Source organism: Empidonax traillii, unplaced genomic scaffold (assembly GCF_003031625.1).
Source record: "Empidonax traillii isolate 1590-97213 ecotype Southwest subspecies unplaced genomic scaffold, ASM303162v1 scaffold30:size3273891, whole genome shotgun sequence".
Taxonomy (NCBI): Eukaryota; Metazoa; Chordata; class Aves; order Passeriformes; family Tyrannidae; genus Empidonax; species Empidonax traillii.
The window spans coordinates 742,815-762,796 of NW_020955223.1; the positions used below are offsets into that span (position 1 = coordinate 742,815).

At 40.1% G+C, this 19,982-nt stretch overlaps 1 protein-coding gene across 4 annotated transcripts in view; it reads left to right on the plus strand.

The window, feature by feature from the left end:
- DYNC1I1 (dynein cytoplasmic 1 intermediate chain 1) overlaps positions 1-19,982 on the plus strand; it is a 183,360-nt gene that overhangs the window by 102,583 nt on the left and 60,795 nt on the right. For all 4 annotated transcript variants that reach the window (XM_027910809.1, XM_027910815.1, XM_027910821.1 and 1 more), the window contains exons 7-10: positions 335-424; positions 9,178-9,340; positions 10,391-10,490; positions 15,484-15,609. In XM_027910809.1, coding sequence (XP_027766610.1) covers positions 335-424; positions 9,178-9,340; positions 10,391-10,490; positions 15,484-15,609 — 479 coding nt within the window. The remainder of the gene's footprint in view (positions 1-334; positions 425-9,177; positions 9,341-10,390; positions 10,491-15,483; positions 15,610-19,982) is intronic.

A 19,982-nucleotide genomic window follows, 5' to 3' on the forward strand; every position in this document is an offset into this window, starting at 1 on the left:
GCTGCCAGGCTGAAACATGATTGTATCTGTCCCCATGCCATCCAAGAAGTCATCTCTGAGGTCAGGGAGATATTCAGCTGACATCTGAGATGGGAAGTTGCTACAGGGAGCAGAAGTGGCAGGTGCCCTGTGCTAGCAGAGTATCTTGCACTCTGGGGACAAATGCCTGAAAGTGTCACTCTGAGCATAAATGTAGATGTTCCATGTATTGTGCACTTTGCTTTACCTGGGTTTATTATAATATATATTTTATAATTATAAAGAAGACATACAATTTCCAGGCCCCTTAAGGAGGAGAATCTCACAAATCTTTTTTTCTTTTTTTTTTTTTTAGAGGATGAAGATGATGAAGAGATGGTGGAACCAAAAGCACAGGATGACTTGGAGATGGAAAATCAAGATCAGAAGCAGGAAGTGAAAGAAGGTACTTTAAAAAATGAAAAGGATATTGCTAGATGTTTAAAGGACTGGGTCCTGCCAGTAGTTACTCTTATAGGTAGTTTCTATTACTGAGAATACTGAAATTGAAATAGTCACTAATTTTATTGATTCAAAACCAAATGAGTGGCATAAAGCAGAAAATTGTATCCCAGTGACCCCACTGATAGGCCTGAGAAGCTTGTGAAAGGCACAAGACTTCAGCTGTTTAAAAGAAGCTACATGTCCTTATAATTTGGGAACAAAGTAGAGATTCTTGGATCCCAGGACTGGTGCTAATTTCTCCTCTGGATCAAATACCCTGCTCACATGAAAGATTTAAAAAGCAAATGCCAGGCATTCCAGCAGCTCTATAAAGTTGGTTGGTCTTCAGAGATACTTAGAGCACAACTAACTGCTTGGGAGTGACAAACTTAAACCTCTTGGTAGTCAGGAACCTTCCAGGAGAAAACCATTTCATTGGAAAAATACAGACTGTCAAAACAAAAACTTTTTGTGGAAACTGCTTCAAGGGAACTTAAAAAAAACACCTGAAGCCAGGCAGGTCCAGGCCTTCTGTCCATTCCTGTGTCCTGAGACACTCTCCAGGGTTACAAGAGACAAAAATTCAGGTTACCTCTTGATTCTGGTGAAGACAAGAAACACTTGACAAAGTCATGCATGTCAGCACTGGTCATGGTAGGTATGCAGGGTGTCTCTTTCCCTTCTCTTGGACCTGTCCTAGCTTTCAAATTAGAGGAAGGATGTGAAATTTAGGAATTTACTAGAGTATTGTCTATTTTAATGTGTCAATGCCTTCAACCATCGATGCTCACTCCTGTGTGGAGTGAGGAAAAGAGCTGAAACAGCAGCAGCTCTGGGGTGAAAGGAAATGGGTTTCTTCTCCAGCATTTCTTACCTCTGTTTGCCAGGACTATTCAACATGCTGTTTAGCCTCTTGAAATGTAACTTACTTCTTCAGGTAGGACCTATGCCACTTCTTGCTATGGTTATCATTATCAGGATGATTCTGTAACCTTGGTTTTGTTTTTCACAACATAATCTCATTAGGAGAAAAATATGTAGTCATTTTACAGAGAAGCCCATGAAATCTTTAACTGTGTAAATACAACAGTGGATGCTTCTTTCTCATCCAGGAGAGACTGGTATGCTTTCATCAGTGTCCAAAAAAACCTGAGTAGAGTATACAGTGCCCACATTTGCTATCCTCACACGCTGAAGTGAGTTGCAGTATCAGCAGCACTGTTTTGATTATAAATTGATCTTTCTTTCCTCTTAAGAGCATCATAGAAATCACTCATGCCATAAATCCTGTGATGTTCATGGCTCATTAGGTCCTTGTAGAAATATGGAGGGAGAGACTCATTCCTCCTGCTCCTCATCCTTCTACTTCTCCCACTGGCCCCAGCCACTGCTGCCATGGGCAGAGGGGAGCAGTGGGAGCAGTGGTGACAGCAGGAACAGGAGCCAGACAAGTCTGCAAAGGCAGAACAGAGGACATGAGCAAGAAACATGGCAACATAGAAAAACTTACTTTTTCATTAAAATTACACTTCCTTCCAGAACTGGGAGGTCAGCTCACATACAGCCTCTAGCAGTCACTGGACTAACAAAGCGTCTCTTTTACTGGTGACAACATAAAGCCCTAAAAACTGCTATCACTGTCCTGAGTTGTTGAATATCCCTCCAGTATTCAACTTACAGCTGATACCACACCCATTTATTCCTACAGAAAAGTAGCACTAACACTTATACGTGGGGAGAAAGCACAAACTCCTGCATGAAAAGAAGAAGAAAAAAATCAAAATACAATCCTGAACTGATTTATTTTACTTTTTTTGTGGGCTTCCAAATTAACCTCTTGTGTACTTTGCTGACCAACTGCCACTGCCAAAATCTTTCATTTCTTTGCTGTGTTTTAGTCAGGGGGCAGTGCTCCCCTTCCCTGCCTAGCAGACCCCCACAGGAGCGGAAGATCAGCTGGGCTGGTTTAGCACTCGTCTCAGACACACAAACTGCAGGCTGTAAAAATAAGGCACAGCTTGTTTTAGCAGAACCAGCTTTGTGAGGTGCTAACATTTGACTGGGTTCAAGGAAGAAGAAAACATGCTCATTACCTGATAGAAAGTGAACTTGACCTGCAGTATGTGTTGTGATGGATAAAATAGTGGCGTGCTGATGATAGGCATTAAATGCTGTGAATCAAATGAAGCTGCCATCCCCAAACTGACACGGAATGGAGTCTCATTTTTTTAGTGTTCTGTGTCGTTCTCTCCCTGTTGGCTTTAGCCCTTTTGCCTACAAAATCCCATTTTCCTCTCTGTTGTAATGACCCTTCTCATGTTCTGAGCAACATTCAGAGTTTGAAGCCATCGTTTGTGTTTCATGGAAGTGATTAAAACCATGTTACAAGTCAAACAGGAGTTTAGAAGAACATTTCCTGTCGGTGCTGCACTCTGTGTGCCTACTCAGAATTAATAGCTTTTCTGCAAATTAGCACATAATGGGTTAAAAGCATGTTTATGTTGGCATTAAGTACTCTGGCTTCTTTTTCTCTGCAAGGCAAGACAATATTTTGCAAACTTTTTAAAGAATCTCTAATAGATATTATAGTGGCGCCATTCACACTGCTATATAGTAGTTAAGGCTGTGTCAGCACTTCCATTATGAATCCTGTTTTTCAGGGATTTATAACCCAGCCGTAAAAATTTGCTCTGGGCTGAAATTTGGTTTCAGCTCAGGGAGCACATTTTTTAACAGATTAAAAAAAATCAGCGTGGCTTTTTTTGAGTTATAGAAGTGTAAGAAAAAATCCATGGGAGAGAGAAATGCAGGAAGAGAAAGGCAGACAATTTTTTCATGAATAAAACCTCAAAAATAGGTTAAGACAAAAAATAGAGTTTGAATCTAGTCTGTTCAGTCTCCCTCTCTCCTAGCCAACAGATCAGGGGTCCTCTATTTTTATAATGGTATTTTAAGAGGAAATGTGATTTTTTTTTTCTCTGTGGTTTATAGGTAGGCCAATTTAATTCTACAGATATTTATAGTATGCTTAATTTCTTCACCTTCCCTCCCCCACCTCAACAGTTGCTCTGTGGAGTTTTATGGGATTATTTAGCTGTCATAGGTGTTTGCTGGGTCTGACCCTTGTTCTGGACATGCCTCAGCATCACCATAAGGCAGACAGTGCACCTGCATTGGGGCAGCCTGTCTGGCACCTCTTGCAGAACTTCCTTGCCAAGGAGGTGCAAAGGACAGAAGAACAGCTTGAGCCCCCCAAAGTGGAGTGGGAAATGAAGAACTGACTGGCTGACCTCTTGAAGCATATGAAGCCTTGGGGCCACCTTGTGTTTCTTCCATGGGGCTACCTGGTGTCACCTGTGTCTCAGGTGCATGTTCTCCCCACTGTTTTTGAAAGAATCGATTGTGAGATACCTGATGGTGAACTGGGATGGGCTCTGCCTGTTCCCAGCCTCTCCTGACCGCATAAACAAGAGACTGGTGCCAAACTGTGGCATCAAGTGGGATGGGGCTTTCTAACACCCCAGAGCTCTGGAGCTCCACCTAAGGCATCTCTTTGTGTCAGTAGAAACCACATGACCAATGGGACGGGTTGGGTCTTGAAAGTGGGCCTCAACCTGCATTTATCTGAAGGCATGGGTATATCCACAGAAACTTGCATGAAAGGCTGTGATGGGAAGGCTGGGATTTGCAGCTCCAAAGACTTGCTGTGCCCTGCTCTTGCCCTGATTTTACACATGGGGCTTGGGTGTCCACATAGCAGGCCATAATGGTGGAGATGCTTTAGGTCTCGACAGCTCAGGCATCAGCATCAGGAGAGAAGGACAGGTTATGATGAGGTTTTTAATAGCCAGTGATGCCATGATTTCACTGCCATCAACTGACACTGAGCAAGCTCAGATGTTCCAACCTGTCCTTGCAGCCCAAGTCAGGCATGCTCAGGGATGGTGCTCAGCATGACTCCTGGAGAAGCACAGTCAGTGGGAACAGCCCTGCCTGTCACAGATCGAGATTTAAGGCTCTGAATCTCCAGAATCAAAAAATCCCTAAGTGCAGCTTGACATCTTCCTTTATATGTTCAGGTTGACATCTTCCTTTATATGTTCAGCAGTTATGCCATGTGGGGGCTTGCCAACACAACCAAGATATGGCATATATCAAACCTTGATATGGCACAAAACCAGTTATGGAATTTATCAAGCCTAACATGAAAGTGCAAAGCACAAGAAACACAAGAGATCACAAGCTCTCAGCAGGCAAGGACTGCTGCTGGGAACCTCTTCTCACATTGTGGTTCTCACCTTGTACCTTTTGGCCATCCTCATTCATCAGCACGTCTAAAGTTTACGTGGATTAAAATAGATGCTGAAAGAAATAATACGGTTCTTAAAGGGGTATTATTAATCTCCTTCGGCTGTCTCTTGTTATCTCTGGGTTCATAACAAGGCTGCTTCGTGCTTTACTGTTCTTATTAGTTTGTCCTTTATTTTGTTCACTTACTCCTTTTGGTATTTTTCTTCTTTGTCCCCCTCCCCTTTTTTTTTCTTTAATGGACTTCAATTCTCTTGACAGGTTTTTAGAATTGCTGAGATTCCAGGAGAATCTTTTTTATAGTCTATTACAATTATTGAAATATGACTTTTTTTACTGTGTTGGAAGAAGACTCAAATCCTGGTATTTTAATATTGGTGAATTTGATTCTTCACCGTGATCCCAACTGTTTATGATACATTTACTACAAATAAGCTTCTGAAGGATAAGTCTGCAGTAATTTTATCTTAGTTCCTAAAAACTTGAGAAAATATTTTAATATAATTTTTTTTCTGTTTTGTGTAGAGAAATTTATGGACAAAGGACCTGAAGTGAAACATGTTATTTCTGAGGATCATGTTAAATCATGCAAAATAATAAAATGTTCCTATTTTTCATAAATAAGTCTTGAATAAATTGGTTGTTTTCACATCATGTTCAATTATTGCTACATATTCAAGACCATTCTGTTCAAACACAAGTGTATGATATCTTTCATAACAGATACACCTCACCTTTTTTTCCCTTGTGGCGTCCTCTGTGCATACATAAATGCACAGTGATATAATTTTAAATGCAAAATCCATTTGATTTTGTACAGTATTATACATTAACATGAACACCGGGCTTCTTTGATAGATGTTGTTGGCCTCGTAACCACAGAGCCACCTACACAGCACTCTACTCGTGCACACATGGTCCCATCAATGTCTTCATGGGTTCGTGGACAGACAGGGTGCCCAGTGCTCCTGTTAGATAGGGCTTGGTGGCTGCACCGTGGGTCCTCCTGTTGTGAGCTGTGAGGGGCCACAGACGGGTTCGGCTCCTCCAGATAGGATCAGAGCACAGGCACAACACTTCATTAGGAAACTGTGGTGTAGAAGCAAGAGCAAAGTGTGGGTCTTCCCCTGCAGGAGCTCTCATTGCACTCCAGGCAATAAGCACGTAACTTTTAGCATTGGTAAACTTCACATTGCGCTGGGCTTTGTTAGACGCAGAAGGTTAGATGCGGTTGGTTTGGGTTTTGTGCCAGGGAGAGCAGATATTTGAAGACAAATGCTGTATTCTTATGGGGAATTTCTGGAGATATTGTCATATCACATAGGTCTCTGTGACAAAACAAAACAAAAAAATACTTTGATCAGCTACTTATGTTTCTCAGAATTTTCCTTGAAGAGAGCCTGTGTCTCTTGAAAGCTGAGATCAAAGTCACTGTAAGCTCACAGATCGGAAGAAAAATTACAGAAAATTACATAGATTCTTTTTATTTTATTCAAGGTAATGGACAGGGAGAAGGAACAAGGAGAAAATGGAAATGGCTCTGAAAGATAAATGGTTAGAAAACCTTCATATTTGAAAACTTGTCTGTTTTGTATTTTTTGCTTAAACTTCATGTATTTACAGTAGTTACAGCAGTGTTTTACTCTGGAAAAAGTAATGATGTTAACATTCTTGTAAGAAGAGATTGCCTCAAATAAAACTTCAGAGGCAGCCGAATGAAAGAAGAAAATAAGGTTAAAATATGAAGCTTAATATTGCCATGGGGCATCTGGTGTGTCAGTCAGATGAATGAGGTAAGCTGATTTATGCCCTACAAACTTTAGCCAAGGTGTTCCTGATGGTTTAATAGACTGCTGGCCTCCCACAGATTGGTGCTAACTGCTAGGGAGATTTTTCTGAGGTAGAACTACAATTGTGTGTCTCCACTTCTTGTGAGCACTCCACAGCTCTCAAGCTGTTTATTTTTTGTCTTTTCCCTTTCTATTGATTTTTGTGTTTTCTTTGCAGTTATAGTCTGCAAATGGCTGAGTAATAAATTTATATTTCCAAGCTGTAGAGAGGATTTGATTTAACAAATAATTTTTACCATTTGGAGCAGTTTAAAATGAGTTTTCCAGTTGCCTTTGCAGTTATTTCCCCCCTTTTTACACCATTTTACTGCATTGTCATGTTTGTTGTCTTTGGTTCTCAGAAAGCAATGCTTTAGGGGTGATGATGGGATATTGCCTCATTACAGGTTTCTTTGCCAGATGAGTTCCCTTAGTCCCAATTACTATTCAGCAGTGGATGCTGCAATAGGTCAACCTGTACTTTTTGCTGGTCGCTCTCTTTTTTTCACATGCTTTGCTTCTGTGTAAAGCACTTAGAAGGAAATTGTGCTCCTGCCTTGGTAATTGTTGCTCTGCTACTCAGGGGGACCATGTAGGGGGACACAGATATTCTCTGGGTGTGTGAAGCTCCACAGGGACCATTAACCTGCTGGTAGGAGACACAGGGCCAAGGCCACAGGAGATCATCAAAGGCCCAAGTCTGTAACTTCTTAGCTGCTCTGTCTCCTGAGGGCCAAATTTTTCCTCCATTTTCTGCATTTCTCCAACCCTCTTTGTTTAGCTCAGGTGTAGCGCAGAGATTTTGTCTTTCAGAGCTAACGCTTTGACCACTTGAGGCAAACCTAAGTGTGGTGACAGTAGCTTCTCCCAACCACAACAACTCTGAAAACAGGTACACTGAAACCGGGGGGTGCTGAGAACTACAGTAATAATGACCACATCACTTCACTACTCCTGCCTGCTGTTGTGCTTTTCCACCCATTCTTGCCCCGGGGGCTGATGGTGGCACACTACTTGGGCACTGGAGCACATGAATCGAGGATGAAGCACGGGAAAACCAGAAACAAGCTATGTAGCATGGCACCACAACTGGAAAATAACTTAAGGGTGCAGCTTTAAACTGTTTTACTCATTGTTTAATTAAGCATTGAGATATGTATGACAGGGCTGGGAGTTAAACTTTGATGTATAGTGGGTGTTCTCTGAGCTGCTGAATTCCACTTTTTGGCTGCTGGTGTTTTAATCCAGTATGTCCTAGGGAGACACAAGATCGTTTTCACAAGTAAGCACCTCAAATCTGTAGTGTAAAACCAAACACAGGAGACCTTTGATCACCAGTTAAACTCTAAGTACGAGTCTCTGTAATTTTGCAATAAATCTGTTTATGATATGTTGTTTGTATTCCTCCTTATAAATTTGAAACAAAATTCAATGTTATCATAATTTTTGTGATGTCAAAAGATCTTTTCATGCTGAGAATTTAAGCTAGTTGAAAGGTTGTTTTGGTATATCTGTGAAGATACTAATAGCATTTTTTGAAATACAAGTAGTTCTGAAATATAATGAAAATGATGATTTAAAACCACACGTGGGCAAAAGCGTAATTGATAGGCAGTATTGCCACAATATCAATATGACCCTGTTAGTGTAATTGAGAACATAAATTTGGACTGTAGCAATAGCAACATCCCAATTTCTTTCTCCCTGATGTTATGTTCTAGTCTACCAATAGGTCATTACTCTGGTGGAGACATTGCATTGGTGCATCCTACAAGTATAGTAGTTTTCAAATGAAAGAACACACTAGAAATAGTAGTTTGGAAGTAAAGGTTTAGCATCTCTGTGTATGTGTAAAGAAGTAACTTCATCTTGTAAGGGTCAGACTATCCTGACCAGTGCCTAAAACAGCACCTACCCCTCCCAGGGCAGCTTTGCCCATGGCTCAGTAACACTGGTTGCTCTGCGTCTTAGGATTCCTCTATAAGGAGTAACACTGCCTTGAAGAAACTGGTATTTGGCTGGTTGCTTTCACTTTTGCTGCCTCAGAGAATATCTTTGGTTATTTACTTCATTGCTTCACAAAGGCAGAATTTATCAGTGGCAGCAAGTAGAAATTGGAAGACATGAAGGGAGAGGTTATGTGAGCCCTTTTAACACAAAGAACTGTAGTATAAGTTTAGAAGATTATTTTATCTTCTGCTTCACTGACAGGTCCCCTGTTACATAAGTGTTCTGCTTTTTCCAGTTAGGTATTGCCTAAACGTCAGTCACGGCCATTTCCTGAAATAGGAACACCGAGTTTATTTAATTTGGGTGGTTTAAGTATTTTCCATTTCAGAATAATAAATATATAAGATATAGGATCTCTTCTATGTAAATGCTACATTCTGGGAATATAGAGGAGTATGTTTAGATGTATTAAAAACTTCTTAGTCATGATTTTAAGAGTAAAGCTTTGATTTTTCTTCTGACATTGCTACAGCAAGCTTTCATGTCAAAAGAAACCCACTGAAGATGTTGATTCATTGGGAAAGGGGTGAAATGTCATACACTTAACTACATCTTTTCATTTTCCAAGCTCCTCCTAGAGAACTGACAGAAGAAGAAAAACAACAAGTTCTCCATTCAGAAGAGTTCCTGATATTTTTTGATCGGACAATACGTGTAATTGAGCGAGCTTTGGCTGAAGATTCAGACATCTTCTTTGACTACAGTGGCAGAGATGTAGAAGAAAAAGATGGGTCAGTTTCGGGGTTTTTTTGCCTTTTTAAAATAAACTTTCTAGAGATAATTCTGGAGACAGGAAGACTTAGTTTTAAACAAAATTTAACATTTTTATAGTTAGAAAAAGATTGAATTTTTTTCATGAAGGTCTGGGTTACTTTGTTATCTGAAATTATGTTGTAAAACAGCTTTATTGAACAGGGTGAGAGGGGTTTTTTATTTGACATTTTATTTAGCTGGCTTATTTTTTTGATTCATTTTTGGGATGAAATTTCAAATTCTGAACAAATAACTGAAATAGATAAATGTGTGTATATATACACGTATATGCAAATGCATACATTCCAGTGGTGTACATGTGTGTGCTTATGATGCTTTTACAAATTCAAACTAGTGTTGTTTATATTCTACTACTGTCTCAGGTCTGCAATGGATCCCATTGTACTATGCTTTGTGGGGATGAAAATGATGATTTCCCAAAGTGTTTGCAATCTACACGGCTAAGACAAGAAGTGACAGATTTTGTAATCAGCAACTGGTAGGGAAGCAGAAGCACTAACGCTTGCTAGGAGGAAAGGAAGGATTTAGATTTCAGCAGCTACATATCCGTTGAAGCCTGATGGCAGATCAGTAGCTATGTTGCACTGAAGTTACTGGAGGTTAATCTAGAGCATCATCCCTGTGGACTGACAAAATGCATCAGCGTGACAATGTTGGAACACTAATGTGCTTCAGCCTTTCTGTAGCATCTGCCATCTCCATCGCTGAATGCTGGGACCAGGTTTGTCCTGAAAGTTAAAGGGGGCAGAGATGGCCTAGGGTGACCCAGAAGAGTTAGAAAGGCAGTGAGAAATTAAGAAATGTTGTTTTGTGAAACAGATGTAAAATTTATTCCTTGGTGCAGATTCATTTTCAGCAAGACAGTCAGTGAGAGCAATTAAATCTAGGTGGCAGACTTCCCCAGGCTGGGCAGAGATCTGAGAAGTAGTCAGAAACTTCTGCATTACTTTTCACAGCTTTTGAACCCTGGTGCTTCAAGATTTGTCACTTTGTTTGAATTCACACAGAGATGTTCAAGCAGGATCCAATCTTTCCTTCAACCGACAATTTTATGATGAGCACTGGTCAAAACATCGTGTTGTCACCTGTATGGATTGGTCTCTTCAGGTAAGATGTGAAGCTAGGAGACATGCTTCCATATCACTTCCACTTCTCCCTAAAAAACTTATGGGCAGCCTTGATTTTCTCTTTGTTGTGAAGAGTAGGATGTTATTTTTTAGCTAACAGCAGGGCCCTGGATGAGTGAATGCAGATTTCTCTGTAAAGAAGAGTAACGGGTCAATGATGAAGCCGTCATTTTTTGGATATGTCTTGCTCTTCAAACCCAGAATGTTGTATTAAAATTGTAGTAGGTTAACAAACCTACTAAGATGGAGTCTTACTTTTTACTTTTCCTTCCCTCTCTGCTCCTTCAGCACATGGAAATTTTTTATGATAAAAGGTTTAAAATTAAACTAATTAAAATTAATTTACTAAACAATTGAATTAATAAATAGTTTTACATAGTAATATATAAAATAGAAAAAAGAATAGTGAGAAATAAAATTAATTTTTCTAATCTTCTAATATACTAAAATAAAAGTGATCACAGCACCAAGCCTCTCTGAGTTCAAGAAGCGTTTGGGCAATACTCTCAGGCACACGGTGTGATTCTCGAGGTGTCATGCACAGGGCTTGATGATCCTGATGAGTCCCTTCCAACTCAGCATATTCTATGATTCTATGGTTTTAAAAATGTGAAAGTATCTGAACAACTTGAAAAGATTGAAAAGAGGTCTTTCAAAAAATGCTTGGTTCTCTCTTCAAGTGATGGAAGAGGAGACTGTAGCTGCCCACAGGGCATACTAAACCAGCATGCCTTAGAATGTAGCCAGTTTCTGTGCACCACAAAGCATTGTCATTGCAAAATAAAAGTGATGATAGAGCTGCTTAAGCTTTCCAAAACCAATACAGTCACATCAGCAAAGTACAGAAAGCATGTTAATTAGTTACTCTATTGGAAAGCTGGGATTAGCACACACACACACATCATCGCAGGTCCTGTTAAATTAATTTGGTTCCAGTTTCACTCCAGCCCCCTTCATTCTCTCTGTTTCATCTCTGTCAGCCTGTTCCTATGTTCCAGCCTGGAGCAAAGCATCTGCTTTCCCTGGGGAGAGAACCTAGGAGATTCTGCTCCTAAGTCCACAGTACAGATACAAAAAAACTGCTCCAAGACAACATAGAGTTCAAAAATGTGAGCACAAGCCAGTCTACCTGGTTGGACCCAAATCCAGCCTCAGGTGTGCCCTTGGGTCTCCAGAGACCTAGTGGACCCTGGTGTGGGTAGCAAAGGTAGAAGTAGCTCAGCCCAGTGTTAAGAACAACCTTTGCTTAATCTGAGAAGTAGCTGCTCTTTCTGCACCCCATTAGATGTGCACGTGGACACAGCAGGTGCTCAAGATCCAGTACATAAATGGTGTGTGAGGGCTGGAGAGAGGCAGTGGATAAGGAGCACAGTGACTCTCACATCCATCTTTCTCTCCTTCCCCTTGAAATGACAGTAGGGCTGCTTCCATCCCCTCGGGTATTTCTCAGGTAAGGTGACAGCAATTGTGGCTGGTAGGCTGAGTAGGTCTGGGTGGTGCACAACAGCCAGCTGCAGAGAGGCTTCTTGTAATATCCAGCTTGCTCCCTGTGTGAGAAATGATTTATACCTTTGCTTTCATACAAAATATCAGCCTAACAACAGGTATGCACTATTGTGATGTGGGTGGCCTTTAAGCACATATGGATTTCTACAGAAATCAAATATAAGCCCGAGGAAACACTTATCTTAGGTTGTTCACTTGTTCAGGGGCTGGAAATTACATGGAATTCTTATCTGATATTTTCCTAACAAGCAGCTCTTACTGTATTCCCAGGGCAGCAAGAAAAAAAGCCGCCTCAGAAGAGCACTGCCAAATGTAATTGCTCAGCCCCTGGGGCTGGAAGGCATGTTCTGCTTCCCACCTCTTTGTTCCAGGGTGGCCCCTCCTGCCTTTGCCTTTGTTAACTCCTCACACTCAGCTCCCTGGCACACTGATAGGGGCTCTTCTGTGCCGTGGGGCTTCTGCATACTGCCCTACAGTATCTTGGGAATATGGAGTTGCTTCCTTTCTTGCCTGCTTTGAATTCTGTCCATGGAACACGAGCTGGAGCCAGGCAGAGGTGTTTCACCTAACCACTAGCTCTGCTTCTCACACATGCTCCAGGACATTACAGTGTCCAGTGTGCCAAAGGATAACTTGAATAATCATGGGAACTGCAGAACACATTGCTCAATTTTCTCTGATAAAACTGCCTCTGTGAAACAGCCTGGAGGCAAATAGAAGCTTTATCAAACAAAGGACATTGATGCATTGATTAAGCAAGTTATTCTGTTCCCAGTCACATGTAAAATACAGTCTCAAACATGTGGGATCATTCATACCAGTAAAGCTAACCCACTAGCTCCTTGATTCTTTCATGAAGCAACAGGAAAACAGCTTAGATGGTTCATTAGGGATCTTAGGGAAAGGCCCAACATACTGAGAGCAAATACAAAGAAAGAGTGGGATCACCTTACTCTGTCCATGGGAGCTAACTTACCAAGAAAACCACAGTCTCGGGAACAGTGACGTGTCTCTCTTGACTCTCAGACAGCAGCCTTGAATGCTGTTTTGCACAGCACCATTTCCACTTTGTTTTCAGTTGCAGTCACAGGACATCTGGGCACCTGGTGAGGACTGAAATTCTGTAAATGCAAGTAGATTGAGTGAAGCATTGGAGTGTGCAATGCCAGAGAAGACTTAGAGGGTTGCATTTAGATCTGTTTTATAAGAGTCAAAAAGCCTCATAATGGTCTTACCCAGCTAGGCATGACCCTAGCATCTGTGTAAACTGTATTTCCAGTCAAATACATAAACTGATTTCAAAATCTGCATATAGACTGGCAAGATTTGAGTCAGTGTTTGTTTACGGCCAGATGTACTGCTAACCATGCTCTCTAAACTTCCCAGGAACATTTACCATTACCAGCCCCAAAGTGTCTCAAAATTGGCACTTTGGACCTAGTCACACACCCTAGCTGGCTGCAGTCATGCTGGTGGAAGGGCTTGTCACTTCTGCCTGCCAGGGTGTCTGCCCCTTCATGGCTGCGGTCTCAGCCACTCACGTGAATGGTACCTAACCTGTTCAGCCAAAATGTGATGCCCTGTCAAAAGCCTACTGCACACACTGTTTACTTGGATGTGGGCCAGTGTGGGATGAAAAGGTTCAGAGGAGAAGCTGAGCTCGCTGTTCAGAAGTGGTTGTAATATCTGTTGCAGGAGAGACAGAGAAGAGAGGGGTGAGATGGATGAGAACATTGGAGGGCAGGCTGGTACCAGCGTGTCCAGAGAGGTGATGTCTCAGGTGTGGGATTAATTCACTCTCAGATTTTCCTCCATTCTTGATGAAGGAGAAGAGGTGTTGGTCTGCTGCATCCCCTAAATCCCATGCAAGGGAATTGGGTGCTAAATTGTCCTTACAAGCTATGCCAGCAGCCAGGGTCTGCTGGGATGTAGGTCCAACCCAGTCAGAGCTGCCTCAAAATGGGACAGAGGAGGCTATGGTGGCCACATGCCATTGCTGATTCTTCCACACATGGATCCAGGCTCATTTGGAATGATGAGCTTGAATAGAAAAATCATCAGCTCTGTGACGCATTATCCCTGAAAGCGTACAGAAAGTGGGAAGTAACAGCTGCTGATGGTAAAACTTACAGCTGTGTGCATTATTTCTTCCAAATGGATTTTGAGAGCAGAGAGGTTCAAACCCCAATAATAATTATACAAAGGGTGGTGGTTTGGGGGTTTTTTAATTGTTAAGATGCCTTTGGATTAAATTCGCAACTCCCAGTTGGCAGTTTCTTTGTCCCTCTCCCTTTGCATGTACCAGCTGTACTGTTCCCCTGTAAAGTGGTGAATGGTTTGGTAGGAATTTACCTGGGAAAGACAAAAAGTGACAATAATTTGCAGGTATTATTGAGAAATTTTGAGGCAAAGCATTTTTAATTTACAAAAGGAGAGTGTGGGTCTTGCGGAACTTGAGCTGCTGGCTCATTGGTCTGCAGAAGCCACATGTTTTTTCTCTGGACATGCCATAAGATCCACTGCTTTATTTTGACTATTTAGAGGGAAGGACAGAGGTTACCAGAGGTGCCTAGTATCAAACATGTGAGAGTGGAGAACTAGAAGTTATTGTATAGACTGAAAGTAATTGATGTTTTGTGGACAAATTTGAAATTATGCAAAAACATCAAAAGAATGTGAAAATCTGATTTTTCGTATATGGTATTATGTGTGTGTATATATATATACAAACAAAGCAAATACGTGCATTTTGCATATCTACTTCTATACAACAGCGGATAATGGGTGCACAAGAAAATATGGATCTGATTTTAGAGTGCTCATTGCATCAATCTCACTGAGTCAGTGGAATTCAAGATCACCCTATGCTTTATAAGATGACCTCTGCATCTTGCAAAATTGAGCTTCTGTGAAGAAAATGTGTTTTTTTGATTCATAAAGAAGAGCTTTCAAGTTGATTCTATGCATAAGTAAATAAGAGCGCATAATGCAATAAGTAAGAATAGTTTTCAGGAACGCTGAAAAAATGTGAATTTCAGAATAAAACAACTCAACTCCAAGGTCATATTTTTATTATCAAAATCAATTAAGACAGCAGTTTGTCCTTGAAGAGATGGTTAAGCAAATATTAAAATTACTCAAGCTTTCATATTTTTCCTCTTCATTCCTTTGCATTCCCTTTATAAAAATTCTGAAAGTTGTCTTTTTTGAGAAGTACCTGCAGAAAATAGTATTGCCTTTGTGATATCTGAGAATAACTGATAGAGAACAATTATCAGGGGCTTTAAGGATGTTAGGGACAAGTAAAAAATAAACCAAAATGAAGCAGAGTAATATGATTGAACTAACGTGTATTATAATTAAAACCAGATATTGCACATTTAGTGTAGATTATTTCTGTCTCATATGATTTTTCATAGGTTTTTATCATCTATCTTATTTAATTTGTTTTTTATTTTCCTTTCTAGTACCCTGAGTTGATGGTTGCATCTTATAACAATAATGAAGATGCTCCACATGAGCCTGATGGGGTAGCCTTGGTATGGAACATGAAGTTCAAGAAAACCACACCAGAATACGTGTTCCACTGTCAGGTAAGACTAAGGAAGCCGTTAATTTCATGCTAGACAAAACAGAGTTTGCTACCTAGTGCATCTTTCCACTGTTTATGTGAAGAGGTTGAGGTTAAAAATAGGCATTTTTGGAAAAAGTACAAGTGGCAGTCCTGTGTTTTTAGAAGGCAAGCAGCCTTCTCAAACAAAAGCCTGTCAGGGCTGCGTGCCATTCTTTGTCTATTTAAAACAGTCCCTAGGAAATTTAGTTTATAAAGCCCTTGCACTTATGAAGTAACTGTGGTGTACCACTTCCTCATCCAGGCAGCAACACATGCTTTCCCACCCACGTTAACTTCCTCGCATCCTCTGCACTCAAGCTGCCTACCCTTGCCTGGTTCTGCTCAATATTTTTCCTTTAAAATTGGGAAACACACTTTGCATTTTTGGACATGTGTCTGACTTACAGCTTGTTTAAAATGGTCTTGATTACAAGAACTACTCCACCAATTCGTGTCTGACTGTCCTTTGGGTTAGCAAAACAGTGCTTCACTTCACTCAGTGCATCTTTACGATTATGCTGGTTTAGAAGTTTATGGACAATTCAAAATTCATTGGGTGTTTTATTTCTATATGTCTGTTTACTCCTCTTTTGCCACTGCTTTTGTGTGTGAAATGGCAAAGCCTCACATCGATAGAAGTGTTCAGCTCATTGGCTCCATCAAACTGTCCAAACTGTGGAACAGGGCTTGGGCCAAATTTCCAACCTCTTCATTAATATCCTTCTGTGGTAATTAAATACAGGTCAGTGATATTCAAAAAGCCATATGGAAAAGTTTCAGCAAGTAAAACTTAACAATCAGAGATTAGTAAAATGCAGATAATTCTGTGGTAAAAATTGCTTTTCTTGGAAGGATATGTATTACCTGGCTAATTGTGTAAGCTAAGTGTCATTTTACATTCAAGGACCAAACATCTTTTTGAACTAAGTTTATGTTTGGACTTGGGTACATTATCAGATGTAACATGGTGGGAGGGAGTTGCTGGAATTGAAGTTGCTGCTTCAACCTGATTAAGTAACCTTTAATTCTAGGCATATTTTTCTAATTTGCTATACTGAAAAACAACCCCACAAGGAGTCTAGGCCTGCACAGCAAATATGCCATACAGATTTATATACATATATATGTGTGTGTGTGTGTGTATGTGTGTGTGTATATTGCCTTTGAAATGAGAACTTCTTTTTTTTCTGGAGGTTATATTTGGAAGTCGATGTGTTCTTTCAGACTGCTTAAGATCGTAGCTCAGACCTCATGTTCAGATTCTTCTGTAATGTACATGCAGCTTCATGTTTTGAATGAAATGTTGAATGAAAGAGAAGAGTTGCCCCATTGCATTTCCAGGAAGAATAATCCTTAAACTAGATCAATTTTTCAAGATGATAACCTGATTCAGGGTAGCCTTTCTGAGTACACAAAGAAGATTGACTACAAACATAACAATGTGTTCCATATTAATTTAAATTTCTCTCTAGGTTTTAAAGTAGGTACACTTAAACAGGGAAGATATGACTCACTACATTGAAAGCAATGAGGCAGGCTAGAGTCTCCATTAGAAAAATGCACATAGGACAAAGTGGTGGCCAGAGATTTGGCAGGCCTGAGCTTCTCTCTAGTCCTCACATTAAGTTGGATGTATCCCTTTTTAGAACTGGAACCTTAAAACCTGTGGACTGAGAGACACATTTGACACTGTACTTGAACATGTATCCTGGTTTCATCCCCTTTCATCTAAGTAAAATCAGTTCTGCTCATGAGAAATATTTATTTACTTGGTTAACCTGTCCACTGATAATTTGTGTAATAAATCCATTATGAGTTGGAACTTTGTATGAACCACCATTACAGGGCTTTTGACGTAGAATATCTTCTGCGTATCTTCAAATCAGACAGGGATACCCACATGTGATTAAATGGGGAAACAAAAAGCATGCAGCTTGGTCTCTTGAACACAGGTTTTGTTCTAACTGACTCAGATGGAAAATAAGAAGAAAATAGTATCTTAGCTCAGAGTCTGGATTTCAGTTCTGTAGATCATAATGGTTTTCTGCTAGTGGAAACCAACTGTATTATTAGTCAGCCCCATTTCATTTATATTACCATTTTGCTAGGGACACATTCCCTTTTTCAATCCTGATTCAGTCATTTCCCTAGGTTTTCTGAGAGAGGCCCAATTTTTGTTCCACAATACATGATTTTATAACAGTCCAGCTCAACAGCTAGAGATGAACACACACCTTATGATTATAGCTAGGTTGCCCAGATATGATGAACACAGTACTTTGTGTATATTTTCCCACTAGGCCTCTATTTTTCTTTCCAAAGACTTTCCATAAAAAAGAGTTCTCAGTAAATCCTACATGATGCTAATATACCTCTTGCCTTTCGATTTTTGGGGTCACAGAGCAAGACACAAACAAACAGAAACTTATTTCAGGTGTGACTGTCAAGGAGCTCTTGCAAGCCACTTCTGGGAAGCCAAATCAATAAATAGGTTTATGAAGCCATTTCTGAGGAATTTCTGAGAAATTTCACATCAGGAGTTCTGATTACATCAATACAAGTAGATATGTGAAACACCTCTTGATAGCTAAGGAGCTGACTGGAGGTAGGACTTCAGATACCTCTTGTGCACATTTGATAAATTTTCGAAGCTAGAAACCTCAATGTTTTTCTGTCTCCCCTGGTATATTATACAGATGTAAGTGAGATGATTACTATGGAATTTCTTCATTTTTTTTACCTCCTTCTGCAACTTTTTGTAATCTTACATAGGATCATTGAAATTGTCATAATCAGAATAGGTTTTCCAAGGGCCTTTGCTGAAAGCTGCCAGAACCCAGCAGCTTCAACTAAAGTTGTCTATTAGCCATGAGAGATAATGCAAAAATTTACTGGCACTGATGTTTTTCCTAACTCCAATCAGCAAAACATTTGATGTCAGTCCTTAAATGTGAGGGGTGGTGTATTCTGTTAGTATGAAATTCTTACCCAATTTAAAGTCATATTAGATTGTTGGCTCATTAATACAATTTAAGTGGTAGCAAATTTCATAGCTTTACAATATGTTGTGCTACAAACACTGGGTTCAATTTTAGTTAATGGAAAAATGTTTAGTTAAAGGAAAAATGACTATCAGCCAAATGAACATGTTTACTCATTAATTCATGTGAACTGCCACGTGATCTATCAGATCCTTTCTAAATAAAACAATCCTGCTGACTTCTACTCTCACCTCCTATGGAATATTTTTTCCTTCTACATGTTTTATTTTTGCCCTTTTTTGGGGTTTTATATTTTTGCATTATGTACTGATGGTATTTTAGATGTGACTCCCAGATTTTTTGCTCTACAGCTCATCATACATCTCTTTACAACAAGGTTGAAAATAGGAAAACAAGGAAGAGTGAGGGATTGGGCAATTTGTTAATTTGTTTTCCTATGCAAGCAAAAAATTGTTGTCTTAGAAGCAAAATCAGAGCGGGAGGGTGATTTTTACCAAAGGAACAAACGCTCAGTGCTTTTCTTAGGTAGTGGGGAATAAACTGAGCATGCAGTTAATATGGCAGGATGCAGACTGGGAATATCTTTGTAGGGAAGAGTCAGGGATATTCTCTTCCCCCACACAGGAGCATCACAAACTATTGGTGTAATTCATTGCATTCCAAAGGCAAAACACAGGCCTTTCAGAAGTACTTTATGATACCCTGTAGATGAATCATCCCTAGTTGGTTTGGTTTGGCAGTATCCAGAGAGGGAATGAATTCCAGCAACAAAATGGAAATCACATTAACTCTCCCTCAGTTTGGTTGGGAAAATTTTAAACAGTGGTTCACACTACTCTCAGCTACTGTTGGTCTGCTTTTAGGTGGCAATGACAAAAATGAAAATAGTACAGCAAGGTTATATTGATGATGTGACTCAACATGAGCTCAATCCTATATCAATTTATGCAATCCACAGGGTTGGCCTTGTATGTGAACATTCCCATACTACTGATTGATAGTGTAGCAACAACCATATTTCTCAGTATTACTCTCTTTTTCAGAAAACACTTATTTGTCCATAATGTGTTTTTTCACTGGACGTACAAATAAAAATCTACATTACCCATTAATTATGAGGATTATTAGTACTACTCATCATCTTTGCCCATGATGGTGTCTCTGTTTCACAGTAGTCTGATGCAAGCTTTCTAAGCCAGAGTGACCTGAAGATGTATATGAAACTTTCCACTAACATGTCTGGTTGAGTGAGGCAAATAAGAACTCAGAGAGTTTGCAATAAATTGTCTAGTTGAAGTCTGAGCTGTTATACCTTTTCTTTCAGCAGGGCCTGTTGGCATGGGTACAGCAC